Source organism: Stenella coeruleoalba (genome assembly GCF_951394435.1).
Source record: "Stenella coeruleoalba genome assembly, chromosome: 7".
NCBI classification, from domain to species: domain Eukaryota; kingdom Metazoa; phylum Chordata; class Mammalia; order Artiodactyla; family Delphinidae; genus Stenella; species Stenella coeruleoalba.
Window position 1 is genome coordinate 80,151,472 of NC_137153.1, and position 19,089 is coordinate 80,170,560.

General features: G+C 38.3%; 1 protein-coding gene across 6 annotated transcripts in view; it reads left to right on the forward strand.

Annotated features, from left to right (window-relative positions):
• Positions 1-809: 809 nt before the first annotated feature.
• VPS13A (vacuolar protein sorting 13 homolog A) overlaps positions 810-19,089 on the forward strand; it is a 244,162-nt gene continuing 225,882 nt past the window's right edge. For all 6 annotated transcript variants that reach the window (XM_079927399.1, XM_079927403.1, XM_079927398.1 and 3 more), the window contains exon 1: positions 810-1,211. In XM_079927399.1, the coding sequence (XP_079783525.1) occupies positions 1,112-1,211 (100 nt within the window). In that variant the 5' untranslated portion in view covers positions 810-1,111. The remainder of the gene's footprint in view (positions 1,212-19,089) is intronic.

Sequence of the window (19,089 nt, forward strand, 5' to 3'; positions counted from 1 at the left end):
GCAGAAAGAAAAAGTTTAAACTACACCCCTACATCTTAAATCCTTAATAGGGTTATTGATTATAGTTCTCCAAACTTCACATCCAGCATCTCTGTGACCTCAGGCCTTTGGCCCTGTTTATATATAAGACCAAATGCGGGGGAGGGAGTGGGTCTGAAAGCGCTCTAATTTTTGTTTGTCAGCCGTTCTGTGTAAGCTCAGGGGTATCTACGTATTTTTTAGAAGGCGCTCCGCAGCTTCCGGGCCGGTTGACTCTCTAAAGGATGAAAGACGGCTCCGTCTACATAACTTGACCAAAAAAGAGTGTGATCTCAGATGCAGGGAAGGGGGCGTGGAATTACAACCCAGAGTTTACTCTTTACTTCCCTCTCTGGATTTGCAGCCCGGGAAGTTAAGACACCAACGGCGCGTCCTCGCCAAGCGCTCGGAGGGCCGGGCGGGGCAGTTACAGGCACCGAGACACTAAGCGGGGGTCGGACCCAGGAAGCCGGCAACGCCCGGGCTCTGCCTGTACCTGCGAACCTGTAATAACAAGTGGGCGCTCCCTGGGACCCCCTCGGGACGCCTCAAGCCTAACAGAGAAAAGGCTAGAATCCGAAGCCTGCTTTACTTAGGTTTAGGACCTCCCCGCCCGGCTGGGGGCGTGTCTCCTCGGTTAGGGGCGGGGCGTTCCTGGCCCGGAGTAACCGCTGCGACCCCCGGCGCCCCGTCCTCGTCTCCACTCCCGGCTCCGGACTGCCGGTGGGGCGGGGTCGTAAAACTCCTGGGAACTCCAGGTACTCGTCCTGTTGCCAGGCGATGGGGGGAGGAGGCGGGGCTGAGGAGAAAGAGCAGCGGCGCTCCGCCCGACAGGGGAACACGTAAGAAAGGCGGCCGCGCAGCCGCCCTACCACCTTTCGGGGCCTCCCGCTCCGACCCAACCCTGGAGCCTGAGCTGCGCATGCGTCGCGCGAGCGGCGCCTCCGCCTCTAGTAGGGCTCGCGGCGGGGCTGAGCGTCCGGACCCGCGGTCGGAGCCGCCCAGGAGCCGGTGAATCGAGTGGTCTCGTCAGAAGGGCACGGGAGGGCAGGCGCACGAAGAAGGAGCGCCGCGTTCACCGCGGCTGAGAAAAATGGTGTTCGAGTCGGTGGTCGTGGACGTGTTGAACCGGTTCTTGGGGGACTATGTGGTGAACCTGGACAAGTCCCAGCTCAATCTGGGCATCTGGGCAGGTAACGAGACCGCCGCTGCCCCTCCATCTCGCCTCCCTCCCGGGATCCCGTTGCCGGAGCCCGGCCCAGCCTTCGTGGGGCCTCGGGCCCCTCGCTGCCACCTGCCGCCGCCCTCGTTGGGGTCAGATTACATAGAGCCGGGCGGCAGTTGCGGGGCCTCCGCCGGCAAGTTATTTTTTTGCCGGAGGGGAGTGGGGTCTCGGGTGCGGGATGAAAAGGGCCCCTTTTTTCCGCTGAGGGGACCCGCAGTAGACTCCAGGGTTCTGGAGTTCACGTTCCACAGAGGCGCCCTTTTCTGCCTCTCGCGGTCGGGTTTCAGCTGTGCTGGGCGAGGGGCGGCCACGAGACACACCTGGACTTGGTCTGGTCCCTGTCATTTTACCCCCCTTGGATTGTGCCGGAGGCCCCGGGCAGCCCACGGAGTGTCGCACGCCGCCTCGCACGTGAAAGCAAGGCGCTGTGACCGAAGACGCTCTCTTCCTTCCTCGCCCAGTCTCCGGGTACCGCTAAACTGTGCTGGTTTCTCGGCTCCCCTTTCCGGCCTCACCACCTGGAGTCCCGGTGGCTCGCCTGGGTTCGGCTGATAACACAGAGTGAAAACTCCTGGGCAGAATTACTCGAACGGTTGGTTGTGTGATTTCAATTCACGACCTGACCCAGCAGGGTGTCACGCTTGTTAAGGCTTTGGGGTTTTGTGGGTCACAGTGAGTTACTGAATTTTTTAAGAAACTAGGTGCGCTGTGCAGCATCTCAGACCTATAAAAGACAGGGATGAACCTTTCCTTAGGTTGCTGAGATGGTGAAGGACCGACGCTTTACTTTGTGTCTGTTTATTCTGGTGCGCTTCCTTATTTGGAGTTTGATTTTCAGTGCTTCCACTGTTTTTGTATTATACTTTTATCTATTTTAAACACCCATTAGAAATTAGATTCCTTTTCTTTATGAAATGCGTCTCCCAGGCCAAAGCTAGAGTTAATTTTTGTGTGTGAGTACTACATTGTTTCTTTTTTTAAAAATTTTACTGTTCTTGAATATGCCCCTGCAGCCTTCTTCTAAAGTACTTATTTATCTTAATATTTCTCCTTTATGAAATAGTGTAAATAGATAATTTAGTTTGATAAAGAAAACCTCTTGTTACTACTGTTGGCATCTAGTACCTTGATAGAGAGTGGGACTACAAGAACTAAGGACATAAATGCTAGCTCATCACTCTAGTACCAGAAATTTGCAGATGGTTTAAACTGTGTTGCTTCTCATTTGCAAAATAAAAATGATAAAAGTGGTCTCCACCTACCTCATTAGGAAGCCTTGAGAACATTGTGTTGTGCTTTGACCTATACTGGAAATGGCTTCTACATTCAAAGCGGAGGTTTGTGTGGAGTGTGATTTATCAACGGATTTGTTCATTTAAAATTTGCATACACTAAATTCACTCTTGTGATGTACAGTTCTGTCAGTCTTGACAAATGCAAGGAAGCAAGTATCCACCACCACAATCTTGATACAGCAAAATTACATGAAGACCTCAAAATTTCCTCTGCTGCCCCTTTGTAGTCTCCCGCCCAACCCCCATCCCTTCTCCTGGCAACCCCTGATCTGTTTCCATCCCTACAGTTTTGCCTTTTCTAGAGTGCCATATAAATGGAATTATGTGGTATGTAGCTTTTGGGGTCTGATTTCTTAATTTCACTCCTTTCACTTATACAAATGGATTTGAGAGGCATCCATGTGTCGCATGCATCAGTATTTCATTTCTATATTTTTGAGTAATATTTTATTGTATCGATGTCCTGTAAATGTTTATCCGTTCACCAGTTCAGGGACATTTCAGTTGTTGGTGATTATGAATAGAGCTACTATAAACATTCATGTATACGTTTTTGTGTGGACATAAATTTTTATTTCTTTTTGGGATTTCGAGGTTCCATGGTAAGGGAATACTTAATTTATATGAAACTGTGGAACTGCTTTTCAAGTGGCTATACCATTTTGCTATCTCACTAACATTGTATGGGTGTTTAGTTGCTCTGCACTCTCACTAGCACTTAGTATTGTCATTTAAAACACTTTTTTTTAGCTTTTCTAATAGGTAAATAATGGTAAAGCCTTGTGGTTTTAATTTGTATTTCCTTAGTGATTGAGGGTGTTGAGCATCTTTTCATGTTATTCCTTGCTGTTTGTATATTTCTGTTGGTGAAATGTCTGTTCAAATCTTACTCATTTTAATTGGATTATTTTTCTGTTGAGATTTCATTCATATACCATTAAATTCACCCTTTTAAAATGTACAATTCAGTGTTTTTTAGTATAGCCACAAAATAGTGCAACTGTCACCACTATCTAATTCCGGAACATTTTCAACACTCCAAAAATAAATCTTATACCTATAAACAGTCAGTACAGATTTATCCCCACCCTTCCTCTGGCAACCACTAATCTACTTTCTGTCTTCTGTGGATTTGCCAATTCTGGACATTTCATTTAAATGGAATCACAGGGGCTTCCCTGGTGGCGCAGTGGTTAAGAATCCGCTTGCCAATGCAGGGGACATGGGTTCGATCCCTGGTCCGGGAAGATCCCACCTGCCACGGAGCAGCTAAGCCCGTGTACCACAACTACTGAGCCTGCACTCTAGAGCCCGCGAGCCACAACTACTGAAGCCCGCGCGCCTAGAGCCCGTGCTCTGCAACAAGAGAAGCCACTGCGATGACAAGTCCATGCACCGCAACAGAGTAGCCCCTGCTTCCCGCAAGTAGAGAAAGCCTGCGCACAGCAACAAAGACCCAACGCAGCCAAAAATAAATAAATAAAATAAAATAAATAAGTGGAATCACAATATACATGGCCTCTTTTTCTGGCTTCTTTCCCTTAATTTTATATTTTCAAGGTTCTTTTATATTGTAGCATGTATCAGTATTTCATTCTTTTTTGTGACTAATATTCCATTATATGGATATAACTCATTTTGTTAATCCATTCATCAGTTGATGGACATTTAAGTTATTATTTTTCTTTTTATGAGTAATGCTGCTGTGAACATTCATGTACAAGTTTTTCGTGAGCATATATTTTAAATGCTTTGGGTATGTACCTAGAAGTGGAATTTCTGAGTCATATGGTAACTTCTTTAGACTTTTTAAGGAACTTCCAAACTCTTTTCCAAAGTGTTTTCTTATTGTTGAGTATTGAAAGTTCTTTAAATATTATGGATACAAGTCCTTTGTAAGATACGTGATTTAAAAATACTTTCTCCCAGTCTTTTCCAAGTCTGTCTTTTGCAAAATAAAAGTTTAAAATTTTGATCAATTCCAGTTTATCAAAAAATTTTTATGTCATGCTTTTTTAAATTTAAATTTTTTTATTTTTGGCTGTAATGGGTCTTCATTGCAGTGCACGGGCTTCTCATCGCAATGGCTTCTCTTGTGGAGCACTGGCTCTGGGCGCGTAGGCTTCAGTAGTTGTGGCTCGAAGGCTGTAGAGCACAGGCTCAGCAGTTGTGGCACATGGGCTTAGTTGCTTCACAGCATGTGGAATCTTCCCCGACCAGGGCTCGAACCTGTGTCCTCTGCACTGGCAGGCAGATTCTTAACCACTGCACCACCAGAGAAGTCCCAATGTCATGCTTTTCATGAGTCAGTTATATCTGTGAAATCTTTAACCCAAAGTCACAAAGATTTTCTCTTATGTTTTATTCCAGAAGTTTTATAATTTTATATTTTACATTTTTGTAAATGTAAAATTTCTGATCCATTTTTGTATAAAGTGCAGTATAGGTTGAAGGTTGGGGTTTCTTTGTTTGCATGTCGATACAAATGTCCAATTTTTCTAGCACGAGTTGCTTAAAAGAATATCCTTTCTCCATCGAATTATCTTTGAACGTTTGTAAAAAAATCAGTAGACTTTATATTTTATGGGTTTATTTTTGAACTATCTGTTTGAATGATCTGTGTGTCCATCTGTTCACCTATACCATGCTTATCTTGATAACTGTAACTTTATAGTGTCTTGAAATCAGGTAGTGTGATCCCTCTAATTTTGGTGTTTACCACATTTTAAAATAATGTGTTAGTGTTTTATGTATCAAAGTTGGTTATATTTTGTTAAATGAAGCTTTGAATAATAGCTAGAATTTTAAAAAATTCTTGGAGAATTTAAAAAGCAATAGTTTTTGTTTGTTTGTTTGTTTGTTTTGTTTTTTTTTGCGGTACGCGGGCCTCTCACTGTTGTGGCCTCTCCCGTTGCGGAGCACAGGCTCCGGACGCGCAGGCTCAGTGGCCATGGCTCACGGGCCCAGATGCTCCGCGGCACGTGGGATCTTCCCGGACCAGGGCACGAACCCGTGTCCCCTGCACCGGCAGGCGGACTCTAAACCACTGCGCCACCAGGGAAGCCCAAAGCAATAGTTTTTTGATAAACTTAGAGGATTAAAAAATTCTTTGAAAATTTCAATAATAGAAGCTAAATGCTACATAGGAAAAATGTTAAGATGATGGGCTTAATATTTTATGGTCTAATATCAGAAGGATCTGTTAGTTTTAAATGTATGGTTTTGCTAGGTTTCTGTGTAATAATCCAGCCAATTTCACTATTGGCATATGAATCGTATGAATTAGTATACAGGAGTTAAATGGATGGTTTCATATCTAATAATGGAAAAATTGTTTCAGAGATGGCTCTTTGGAAATTAGAATTCATTTTTCCTTAGCAACATTGTTATATACGAATGGAGTTTACAAAAACTAATTATAGTGCTGCAGAACAGTACTACTATACTGGGTCCTGTACAGTATGTAGACTGAGTGCCAGAAGCATCTATTTTGTGTAAGGAGAAAGACGAATTGAGTTTTTTCTCAAACTCTTGGCAAATTCTGATGTTGGTAAAGTATACTTTTTATACAGTGTTATTTACACCCTTCCACCCACCCTTCCCGTGTATCACCTATTTAGGGAGGTGGTAGTATTTATACTTCATAGACTTCATCTGAAGTTTGCCTCCCTACTTTGCTAAACCATCTAGCATTTAATATTTCCTTCAAGAGCTAGGCTGCATCAGAATCAGTCATACATGCTTGTTAGAAATACAGATTTTTTTGGAACCACTTCTCAGACATTATAATTCATTTATCTAGAGTAGGACACCAAAAAAGTTTTTTTTAAAACAAATGACACAGGGGATTGTGATGTACAACTGGGTGCATTTGAAGAGCACTTTCAGGGCAAAAATACTAGAAATTCAGGGGCAGAAGTAATAGTAAGTGTGGCTTGTATGATAGAATTATCATTTGTAACATAGAGCGTACCTCTTAATGTTATAGTTTTCCTTCTCACTTTCTTGTTGTTTGCTCCAGAATTACAGTACTTGGGCAAATTAAAAAATTTTGTTATGCCCGCCATCTTTATGTAACATTAGAAACTCAGATTTCTTCTTCTTTTTCTTAAACTAACTTGCATATTCTATTTTTGAAATGGTAATCTCTCAGTTTTCTCTTTATATATAGTCTTATATTCAGTGGCCTCTTAATGCATACCCCCAGTATAACAGTAACTCTATAGGAAGATGAAGATTCAGCCAGGGCACAGTTCCTGATTTTAAGAAGTCATTCTTCTGTGATAGGAATATACTGGGAAACCAAACAAATGATTGTCTAGTGGAATTGCCAATTAAATATTGGTTTTTCTTTTATGTTCTTGTTACCGAACCAAATTTCCGTCTGCTTGCTGGCATGCAGTAAAGCCATTCTACTGACACTGGATTGTGGTAAAAGAAAGTGCAGCATTTATTGCAGGGCACCAAGCAAGGAGTCCAGGGCAGCTAGTGCTTAAAAGACCTGAACTCTCCAAAGGCTTTCAGGGAAAGGTTTATAAAGACAGGGTGAGGGAGGGATTTGTGAGGTATGTGAACAGCTCGTGGACATTCTTCTGATTGGTTGGTGGTGAGGTTATTGAGAGTCAGCATCATCAACCTGGAGGTTCCAACCAGTCTGGGGTCTCTGTGATTGTGGGCAGCATACAGTTAACTTCTTCCACCTGGTGGGGGTTTCAGTATCTGAAAAAACAGCTCAAAGGACATGGCTCAGAATATTATCTATAGCCCTTGAGGAGGAACTAAAAGTCCTTGACTTTGTTAATGGCTAACTATTATTATTTTGCCTTGCTTGACTGTTTTCCTTTCTTTCTGCATTTTCTCAATTCTCTGATTAAATTTATTCTTTGACTAAAGTTTTTCTACAGACAAAAGGCAGGCGGAGGACATGGGTGGGTGTCTATCCTGGGAAGGCCTCATAGGGTCCTGCTTGGTTACATTCTAAGATACTTTCATAAAACTTTAGAGTTGAAAGGGAACATTTTATTATGACAAGTAGTCAAACATACATCAGTGTTACAAGATTTTACAGTCTATATCCATATACCCACAATCTAGATTCTACCATTAATTGGATATTAACAGTTTTATTGAGGTATAATTGACAAATAGTAAAATGCACATATTTAAAGTCTACAATTTGATAAATCTTAACACGTGTTCACCTAGGAAATCATAATCATGATCAAGCTAACGAACATATCCATCATGCCCAAAAGTTTGCTTGCCCACACCCCCAGAGACATCCATTATTACTACTTTTTCTACCGTACATACCTCTATTTCTGGTATGCTGAGAGGTTTTGTTCAAGAATGTGTGTTGGATTTTGTAAAGTGATTTTTCTACGTCTACTGATACGATCATAGGATTTTTCTATGAGCCATAGGATTGCATTGATTTTTGAATGTGGAACAAGGCTTTAATGCCTGGAATTAATCCCACTTCACCATAGTATTATTATTTTTATAGATTGTTGGATTCAATTTTCTGATATTTTATTGAGGATTTTTGCATCTATGTTCATGAAAGATATTGGTCAGTAGTTTTTCTTTCTTGTAATATTTTCATCTGGTTTTGGTATTAGGGTAATACTGACCTCATAGATGAGTTAGAAGTGTTCATATGTTATCTGGAAGAGATTGTAAGGAATTAGTGTCATTTTTTCCTTAAATATTTGGTAGAACATTAGTGAAACCATCTGGGCATTATGCTTTCAGTTTTGACAGATTATTATTGATTCCGTTTCTTTTATAGATATAGGCCTATTTAGATGATTTTTTCTTGTATGTGTTTTTGTAGAGTGTATTTTTCAAGGAATTGGTACATTTCATCTAAGTTATAACATTTGTGGATGTGTTTATAATATTTCTTTACTAACCTTTTAATGTCCGTGGGATCAGTAGTGATGGCCCTTCCTTTCATTTCTGATATTAGTACTTTGTGTCTTTTCTCTTTCTTCTTAGTTAACATGGCTAGAGAGTTACCAGTTTTATTGATATTTTCAAAGAACCAGGTTTTGGTTTCATTGAAATCTCTATTGATTTTCTGTATTGAATTACATTGACTTCTCTAATTCTTATGATTTCTTTTCTTCTTACTTAGGATTTACTTTGCTCTTCTTTTTCTAGTTTCCTAAGGTGGAAGCTTAGATTATTGGTTTTAGATCTTTCTCCTTTTCTAGTATATGCATTGGATGGTATAAATTTCCCTCTAAGCCCTGATTTGCTGCATGTCACAAATTTTGATAAGTCATATTTTCATTTGACTCAAAATATTTTACGAATTTCTTTTGAGACTGCTTCTTTGACTTACGTGTTATTTAAAGCTAGTGTTTATTTAATCTTCAGATATTTGGGGATCTTCCACCTTTCTTCCAGAAATCATTATGATTTCTAGTTTAATTCCATTGTGTTCTGAAAGCAAACTTGGTATGACTTCTGTTCCTTTAAATTTGTTGAGGTATGTTTTATGGCCCAGAATATGACTTATCTTGGTTAATGTTCTGTGTGAGCTTGAGAAGAATATGTAATCTGCTGCTGTTGGATGAAATGTTCTATAAATTTGTTATATCCCTTTATTTTTAATTTGTCTGTGTCTTTATATTTAACATTGGTTTCTTGTCTTGCCATTTGTGACAACATGGTTGGACCTTGAGAATTATTTTGTTAACTGAAATAAGTCAGATGGAGACAGACAAATGCTATATTTCTCTCATATGTGGAGTGAAAAAAACAAACAGGGACTTCCCTGGCAGTCCAGTGGTTAGGACTCCATGCTTCCACTGCAGGGGGCATGGGTTCAATCCCTTGTCAGGGAACTAAGATCCTGCATGCTGTGTGGTGTGGCCAAAAAATTAAAAACAAACAAAAAACCCAAAACCAAAGTAAATGAAGAAACCAAACCAATCAAAAAACAAGTATGTAGATACAGAGAATAGAATAGTGGTTACCAGAGGGATAGGGGTTGGGGGGAGGGCAAAATGGGTAGAGGGTGTATGGTGATGTATGGTGATGACTGGAAACTAAATTTTTGGTGGTGAGCAAGCTTTTATACAAAAGTGGAAAAATAATTTGTACACGTGAAACTTATATAATGTTACAAACCAATGTTACCACAATAAAAAATAATTAAAAAATAAAGTGGGTTTCTTGTAGACACCTTGTAGTTGGGTTTGTTTTTTTATCCACTCTTATCATGTCTCTTTTAATTAGTATGTTCAGACCATTCACATTTAATTTAAAATGATTATTGATATAGTCGGGGTAATGGATTTATATTTATCATAGTTGTAACTCTTTTTGTTGCATGTCTGTCTTTGCTTTTAAAAATCTCCGCCTCTTTTTCTTTCTCTGGTTTTAATTGAGCATTTTATATGGTTTAATTTTTTCTTTTTTTTTTTTGGTCATTGCCTTAAAATTGCAGTGTACATTTAAAATTTAGAACTAATCTAGGTCCACTTTCAAATAATACTGTCCTGCTTCAGGGATAGTGGAGGTATCTTGTAACAGTATTCCATTCCATTTCTTCTGCTTCTTCATAACATTGTTATTATTCGTTTCACTTATCCATAAACTGTACTCAATGTACTGTTGCTATTATTATTTAGAACAATTTTCCATTAGACCTTTAAGAATAAGGAAAATAAAAGGCTTAATTTTACCTTAATTTATTCCTTCTCTAATGCTTTTGTAGGTCTGAGTTTCTGACCTCTATCATTTCCTTTCTTTCTGAAAACTTTTAACATTTATTGCAAGGGAGGTCCACTGGCAACAAATTCTGTCAGTTTTTGTTTGAGAAAGACTTTATTTCTCCTTCACCCCCATCCCCATTACAGATTGTGGTTAAATACATACAATATGAAATTTATCATAACCATTTTTAAGTGTACAGTGGCATTAGGTATATTCTCATTGTTGTGTAACCATCACCACATCCATCTCCGGAACTCTTTTTGTCTTGCACAACTGTAATACTGTACCCATTAAGCAGTAACTACACATTTTCCCTCCCCTCTGCCTCTGGCAACCACCATTCTATTTTGTGCCTCTATGAATTTGACTATTCTAGGTACCCCATGTAAGTGGTATCATGCAATATTTGTTCTTTTGTGTCTGACATATTTCACTTAGCATAATGTCTTCAAGGTTAATCTGTTATAGCATATGTCAGAATTTCATTCATTTTTAAGCGTGAATTATGTCCCATTGTATGTATATACCACATTTTGTTTCTCCATTCATCTGTCAGTGGACACAGTGGTTGTTTCCACGTTTTAGCTATTGTGAATAATGCTGCTACAAACATGAGTGTACAAATGTCTCTTTGAGTCCCTGCTTTCAAATATTTTTGGTATATACCCACAAGTGGAATTGCTGGGTCATATGGTAATTAATTTTTTCAGGGACCACGATACTACTTTCCATAGCAGTCACACTGTTTTACATTCCCACCAGTGGTGCACAAGGGTTCCAATTTCTCCGCATCCTCAGAAAATCATTACTTTGTTTTGTTGGTAGTAGCCATCCTAATGGATGTGAGGAGCCATCTCATTGTCATTTTGATTTGCACTTCCATATTGATTAGTAGTGATTTTGAACATCTTTTCTTGTGCTTATGGGCCATTTGTATATCTTCTTTAGAAAAATATGTGTTCAAGATCTTTGGCCATTTTTAATTGGGTTGTTTGGTTTTTTGTTGTTGAGTTGTAGGAGCTCTTTATATATTCTGAATTAGATGTGTGACTTGTATATATTTCCTGTTCCATGTGTTACCTTTTCAATGTTGATAGTGTCCTATGATGCACAGAAGTTTTTAATTTTGATGAAGTCCAAATCTTCTATTTTTTGTTGTTGTTTTTGGTGTCATGTCCAAGAAATCATTGCCAAATCAAGGTCATGCAACTTTTTACCTATGCTTTCTTTTGAGAATTTTATAGTTTTAGGTCTGACATTTAAGTCTTTGATCCATTTTGAGTTAATGTTTGGATATAGTATTGAAAAGACAAATTCCAAATTGAATGATCTCAGTAGCCTTGTAAATAATCATTTAACTATATATGTAAGGGTTTATTTCTGGGCTCTCTATTCGATTGGTCTAAGTTTTTGTGTTCCAGCACCATGCTGGATTTTGTTTCGTTTTTATTGAAATAGAGTTGATTTACAATATTGTGTGAGTTTCAGGTGTACAGCATAGTGAGTCATTATTTTTGCAGATTATATTCTGCTATAGGTTATTAGTGGGTATGATTCCCTGTGCTATATAGTAAATCCTTGTTTCTTATTTATTTTATATATAGCAGTTTGTATATCTTCATCCCATACCCCAAAATTGTCCCTCCTTCTGTCCCTCTCCCCTTTGGTAACCACAAGTTTGTTTTCTGTGTCTGTGAACCTGTTTTGTATATACATTCATTTGTATTATTTTTTGGATTCCATATATAAGTGATATAGTATAATGTTTGTCTTTCTCTGACTTTTTTCACTAAGCGTAGTATTCTCTAGGTCCATCCTTGTTGCTGCAGTTGGCCGTATTTCATTCTTTTTTATGGCTGAGTAATATTCCATTGTGTGTGTGTATGTATGTGTGTGTGTCACATCTTAGTCCAGTCACCTATTGATGGGCATTTGGGTTGCTTCCATGTCTTGGCTATTGTAAATGGTGTTACTATGAACATTGGGGTGCATGTATCTTTTTTGAATTAGTGTTTTCTTTTTTTCTGGCTATATACACAGGAGTGGAATTGCTGGATCATATGCTAGTTCTATTTTTAGTTTTTTTAAGGTACCTCCATACTGCTCTCCATTGTGGCTGCACCAATTTACGTTCCCACCAACAGTGTATGAGGGTTCCCTTTTCTCCATATTCTCTCCAGCATTGTTGTTTGTAGACTTTTGATGATAGCCATTCTGACAGGTGTGAAGTGATATCTCTTTGTGGTTTTGATTTGCATTTCTCTAATAATGAGCAATATTGAGAATCTTTTCATGTGCCTATTAGCCGTCTATATGTTGTCTTTGGGAAAATGTCTATTCAAGTCTTCCACCCATTTTTTTTTATTGGATTGTTTGTTTTTTTGATATTGAGTTGTATGAGCTATTTGCATATTTTGGATATTAACCCCTTGTCAGTCACGTCATTTGCAAATATATTCTCCCATTCCATATGTTGTCTTTTTAGCAAGCACCATGTTGTTTTGATCACTGTGCTTTTGTTAGTACATTTCAAAATCAGGAAACGTGAGACTGCCAAGTTTCTTTTGAAGGTTGTTTTGACTGTTTGTGGGTCCTTTGAGATGCCATATGAATTTTTCTATTTCTGTAAAAAACATTGGGATTTTAATGTGGATTACACTGAATCTGTAGGTTGCTTTGAGTAGTACTGATATCTTAACAATATTGTCTTCCAGTCTGTGAACATGGAATGTCTTTCCATTTATATGTGTTTTTACTTTATTTCAACAATGTTTTATAGGTTTTGGGGTATAAGTCATTCTCCCTTCCCTCCCCCCCCCATTAAGTTTATTCCTAAGCATTTTATTATTTTTGACGCTATTGTAAATGGAATTTTTTTCTTAATTTCCATCTTGAATTGTTCATTGTAAGTGTATAGAAACAACTGATTTTTGTGTTTTGATTGTGTACCCAGCAACATGCTGAATCCATTTATTCTAGCACGGTTTTTTTGTGGAATATTTGTTTTTCTTCATATAAGATCATGCTGTCTGAACAGAGAGAATTTTACTTCTTCCTTTCCAATGTGGATGCCTTTTATTTATTCTTCTTGCCCAATTGCTCTGGCTATGACTTTCTATGTTGAATAAAAGTGGCAAAAGTGGGCATCCTTATCTTGTTCCTGATGTTAGAGGAAAAAACTTGTCTTTCATCATTGAGTATGATGTTCATTGTGGGCTTTTCATATATGGCTTTAATATATTGAGGCAGTTTCCTTTAATTCCTAACTTTTTGAGTGTTTTTATCATGAAAGAATGTTGAAATTTTTTTGAATGCATTTTCTTCATCAGTTGCGGTGATCTGTGTTTTTTCCTTCATTCTGTTAATGAGGTGTATCACATTGATTGAATTTGTATATTGAACCATCTTTCCATTCTTAGAATGTTATACCGAGTAATGGTGTATAATTCTTTTAGTGTACCATTGAATTTTGTTTGCTAGTATTCTGTTGAGGATTTTTGCCTCAGTATCCATGGGGGATATTGATCTGTAGTTTTCCTGTGGTATCTTTGTCTGGCTTTGGTATCAGATTAATGCTGACCTCATATATTAAGTTTGTGGAAGTATTTCCTTTTCTTCAGTTTTTGGGAAGAATTTGAGGAGGATTGGTGTTCTCTTTTAAATGTTTGAAGAAGAAACTATCTGATCCTGGGCTTTTGTTGTTGTTGTGGGTTTTTGATTAATGATGAAATCTCATTACTAATTATAGATCTGTTCAGATTATGCATTTCTTCATGATTCATTAGTGGTAGGGTGAGTGTTGTTAGGAATTTATCCATTTTATCTAGGCTATCAAATTTGTTGACATACAGCTGTTCATAGTATTCTTACAATCCTTTTTATTTTTGTAAAATTGGTAGTACTATCCCCTCCTTCATTTCTCATTTTAGTTACAGTTGACTCTTGAACAGTGCAGGGGTTAGGGGCATCGAACCCCCACACAGTCGAAAATCTGCATATAACTTTACAATTGGCCTTCCATATCTGTGGTTCACATTCTTGGATTCAGCTATCAATGGATCATGTAGTACTGAAGTACGTACTTATTGGAAAAAAATCCACATGTAAGTGGATCCACAAAATTCAAACCTGTGTTGTTCAAGGGTCAATTGTATTTGACTCTTCTCTCTTTTTCTTGGTCAGGCTAGCTAATGATTTATCAATTTTGTTGAACTTTTTTGTTTCTTGTAACAGCTTTTGACTTAAAGTCTGTTTTGTCTAATATCAGTATAGCTATTTCTGCTCTCTTGGTTATTATTTGCATGGGAAATCTTTTTTAATCCTTTCACTTTTGAGCTATGTGTGGTTTCAAGCTTTTGGTTTCATCAATTTTCTCTTGGTTTTTTGTTCTTTGTTTTGCTTATGTCTGTTCTAAACTTTATTATTTCATTCCTTCTGGTAGGTTTGGGTGTAGTTAATCTTTTTCTGTTTCTTTAAGATGCAAATTTAGGTTGTTGATTTGGGATTATTTCTTCCTTTTTTTTTTTTTTTTTTTTGCGTGTACGAGGGCCTCTCACTGTTGTGGCCTCTCCCGTTGCAGAGCACAGGCTCCGGACACGCAGACTCAGCAGCCACAGCTCACGAGCCCAGCTGCTTTGCGGCATGTGGGATCCTCCCGGACCAGGGCATGAACCCGCGTCCCCTGCATCGGCAGGCAGACTCTCAACCACTGCGCCACCTGGGAAGCCCATTTCTTCCTTTTTAATGTAAACATTTACTGCTATAATTTGTCTCCCAGGACTGCTCTTGCTGCATCCCATACATTTTGGTATGTTGTTTCCATTTTAATTTTTCTTAAATTGTTTTAAAATTTTTCTTGTGATTTCTTCTTTGATTCATTGCTTGAGTGTGTTAATTTTCATATATTTGTGGATTTTTTTTTTTTTTTTTTGGCTGTGTTGGGTGTTCGTTGCTGCGCGCGGGCTTTCTCTAGTTGTGGAGAGCGGGGGCTACTCTTCGTTGCAGTGCGCAGGCTTCTCATTGCAGTGGCTTCTCTCGTTGTGGAGCACGGGCTGTAGGTGCGTGGGCTTCCGTAGTTGTGGCACATAGGCTCAGTAGTTGTGGTGCACGGGCTTAGTTGCTCCGTGGCATGTGGGATCTTCCCAGACCAGGGCTTGAACCCGTGTTCCCTGCATTGGCAGGTGGATTCTCAACCACTGTGCCACCAGGGAAGCCCCTATTTGTGGATTTTTTAGTTTTCCTTCTGCTGTTGATTTCTGGATTCATTCCACTCATTCCATCAGGAAACATAGCTTATATAATTTCAGTCTTTTAAAATTTATTTAGATTCTTTTGTTGCCTAACAGTCTTATACTGGAAAATGTTCCCTGCGCACTTGAGGAAATTGTGTATTCTGTTGTTGGGTAAGGGTGTTCTGTATATATTTGTTAAGTTCAATTCATCTATTTTCTTGTTAACCTTCTGTCTGGTTGTTCCATCCATTACTAAAGTTGTGTATTGAAGCCGCCTACTAATACTATAGAGCTGTCTATTTCTCTCTTCAATTATGTTAGTGTTTGCTTCATATGTTTTTGATTTCTGATGTTTGGTGCATATATGTTTATAACTTTTATATCTTCTTAGTGAATTGACCCTTTTATCATCTTATAATGCCCTTTTTTGTTTCTTGTAACAGCTTTTGACTTAAAGTCTGTTTTGTCTAATATCAGTATAGCTATTTCTGCTCTCTTTTGCTTATTATTCACAAGGGAAATCTTTTTTAATCCTTTCACTTGTGAGCTATGTGTGGCATTAGACCTAACATAGAGGGACCCTGTTTTTGTTTGTTTTTTTAAATCCCTTTTGTCCATCTGTGTCTTTTGATTGGGAAGTTTAAACTGTTTACACTTAAAGCAATTACTGATAGGGAAGGATTTACTATTGCTGTTTTGTTCATTATTTTATGTCTTATGACTTTTTGTTTCTCTTTTTTTCTTATTGCTTTCTTTGTGTTCAATTTTTTTGTAGTGATGTGTTTTTTTTTTTTTTTTTTCCGGTACGTGGGCCTCTCACTGTTGTGGCCTCTCCCGTTGCGGAGCACAGGCTCCGGACGCGCAGGCTCAGCGGCCATGGCTCACGGGCACAGCTGCTCCACAGCATGTGGGATCTTCCCGGACCGGGGCACGAACCCGTGTCCCCTGCTTCGGCAGGCGGACTCTCAACCACTGCGCCACCAGGGAAGCCCAGTGATGTGTTTTGATTCCCTTATTTCCTTTTGTGTATAGTCTATAGATATTTCCTTTGTGGTTCCACAGGGATTACATATAATATCTTAACGTTATAACAGTATATTTTAAACTGATACTGACTTAAATTCAATTGCATACAGTAACTTTACTCCTTTACAGCTTGCCTCCCCATCTTTGTTATTGATGTTAAAAAAAAAAAACATGACATCTTTATATAGTATGTATCTAGTAACATAGCTTTATAACTTTTTAATCTTTTTGTCTTTTAAACCCTGTAAAAATAAAAAATGGAGTTAAAAAGTTGAACCACAATAGTACTGGTTTTTATATTTGCCCATGTATCTTTGTTTATTGGAGAACTTTATATTTTTATATGGCTTCATGTTAGCACCTAGCATCCTTTCTTTTTAACTTGAAAGACTCCCTTTGAAACTTCTTGTAAGGCAGCTCTGCTGGTAATGAACTCCCTCAGCTTTTGTTTATCGGAGAATATCTTAATTTTCCCCTCATTTTTTCTGGATATAATGCTCTTGATTGACAGTTTTTGTTATAATTCAGCACTTTAAATATATTATTCCCCTGTTTTCTGGCTTACAGTGTTTCTGCTGAGAAATCTACTGATAATCTTATTGAGGATCCTATGTACATGTCAAGTTGCTTTTCTCTTGTTGCCTTTAATAGTCTCTCTTTGATTATTGTGTTTCTTGTTTGAGATTCTTGAATTTATATATCCATGTCTTTCTTCAAATTTGGGAGGTTTCTGGCTATTATTTCTTCAAATAAGCTCTCTACCCATTTATCTGTCCTCCTTGTGGACTCCCATGATTAACGATATATTGACCCCCTTAATGATGTCCCATAAGTCCCTTAGCCTCTGTTCACTTTTCCTCATTTTTTTTTTTTTACTCCTAACTGTGTATTTTCAAATGACCTGTCTTCAAGTTTTCTGATTCATTCTTTTGCCTGTTCAAGTCTGCTTTTGATTTTCTCTAGTGAGTTTTCAATCCAGTTATTCCTTATATCTCCGTTGGTGTGTGTGTGTGTTTTCTACTTTCTTTCAAGACTTGTTGTAGTTGATCTCATGTACATACAACATTGAATAAGGTTAAGGTGTGCAACATGTTGGTTTGATACATTTATATATTGCAGTATGGTTACCACCATAGCTTTAGCTGACACCTCTATCGATTAACGTCAATATCGTTTCTTTTTTGTGGTGAGAATGTTTAAGATTTAGTTTCTCAGCAGTTGTTGAAATATATAATACACTATTTTGACTGTAGTCACCATGCGCTACATTAGATCTCCATAACTTAATTATCATAGTTGCAAGTTTATGTCCTTTAACAACATCTCCCCAATTCTCCCACATTCCAGTCCCTGGTAGCCACCATTCTACTCTGTTTCTACAAGTTTGGGTTTTTTAGATTCTTCACATAAATGATGTCGTAGAGTGTTCATCTTTCTCTGTCTGGCTTATCTCACTAACCATAAGCCCCTCAGAGGCTTGTTGTTTCATCCTTGTTGTTTCAAGTTTGTTTCTTACTCATGGCTTAATATTCCATTGTATATATGAACCACATCTTTATCCATTCATCTTGATGACACTTAGGTTGTTTCCATATTTTGGCTATTGTGAATAATGCTGCAATAAACATGCAAGTGCAGAAATCTTTTTTCTTTAATCTTTTTATTTATTTGGTTGTGCCAGCTCTTAGTTGCAGCAGGCAGGCTCCTTCGTTGTGGCTCACAGTCTCCTTAGTTGCGTCTCACTGGCTCCTTAGATGTGGCATGTGAACTCTTAGTTGCGCATGCATGAGGGATCTAGTTACCTGACCAGGGATCAAACCTTGGCCCCCTGCATTGGGAGTGCAGAGTCTTAACCACTGCACCACCAGGGAAGTCCTGCAGAAATCTTTTTGATATCCCATTTTCTTTGCCTTTGGATGTATATGAAGAAGTGGGTTTTCTGGATCATATTCAAGATTTTTTCCTTTTATTTTCTGCAGTTTGATTATGGTATTCCTAGGTGTAGATTTTTTATTTCCCTGCTTGATATTTTCTGAGCTTCCTGGATCTGTGGTTTGGTGTCTTTATCATTAATTTCAGAAGTTTCTCAGCCATTATTGCTCCAAATATATGTGTATATTTTTGTTCCTCTCTCCTTTTTTGCCTTCTGGTATTTCCATTAGGCATATGTTACAGCTTTTATAATTGTCCTACAGTTCTTGGACATTCTGTTTCATTAACTTTATTTTTCTCTTTGCATTTCAGTTTGGAAGTTTATATTTACATATCCTCAAGCTTGCTGATTTTTTTTTTGATGTAAAATGACTTAAACTTTATTTAAAATGTGCATTTCAGAACTGTTCAGTATTGTAAATTTATGAACAGACCCAGCGAAATAAGATAGAAATTATCACATAATCACTTGTATTTTATTTTTATTTTTTATTTTTAATTGATTTTTTCATTAAAGGAAAGATTCTTTAAATCCAATAGTGCTCTACAGTTTTCAAAAGTTTCACACATACAATTTCATATAATCCCATAATAACCATAATAATCTTTTTCCCCCCAACCCCCTATATTGTTT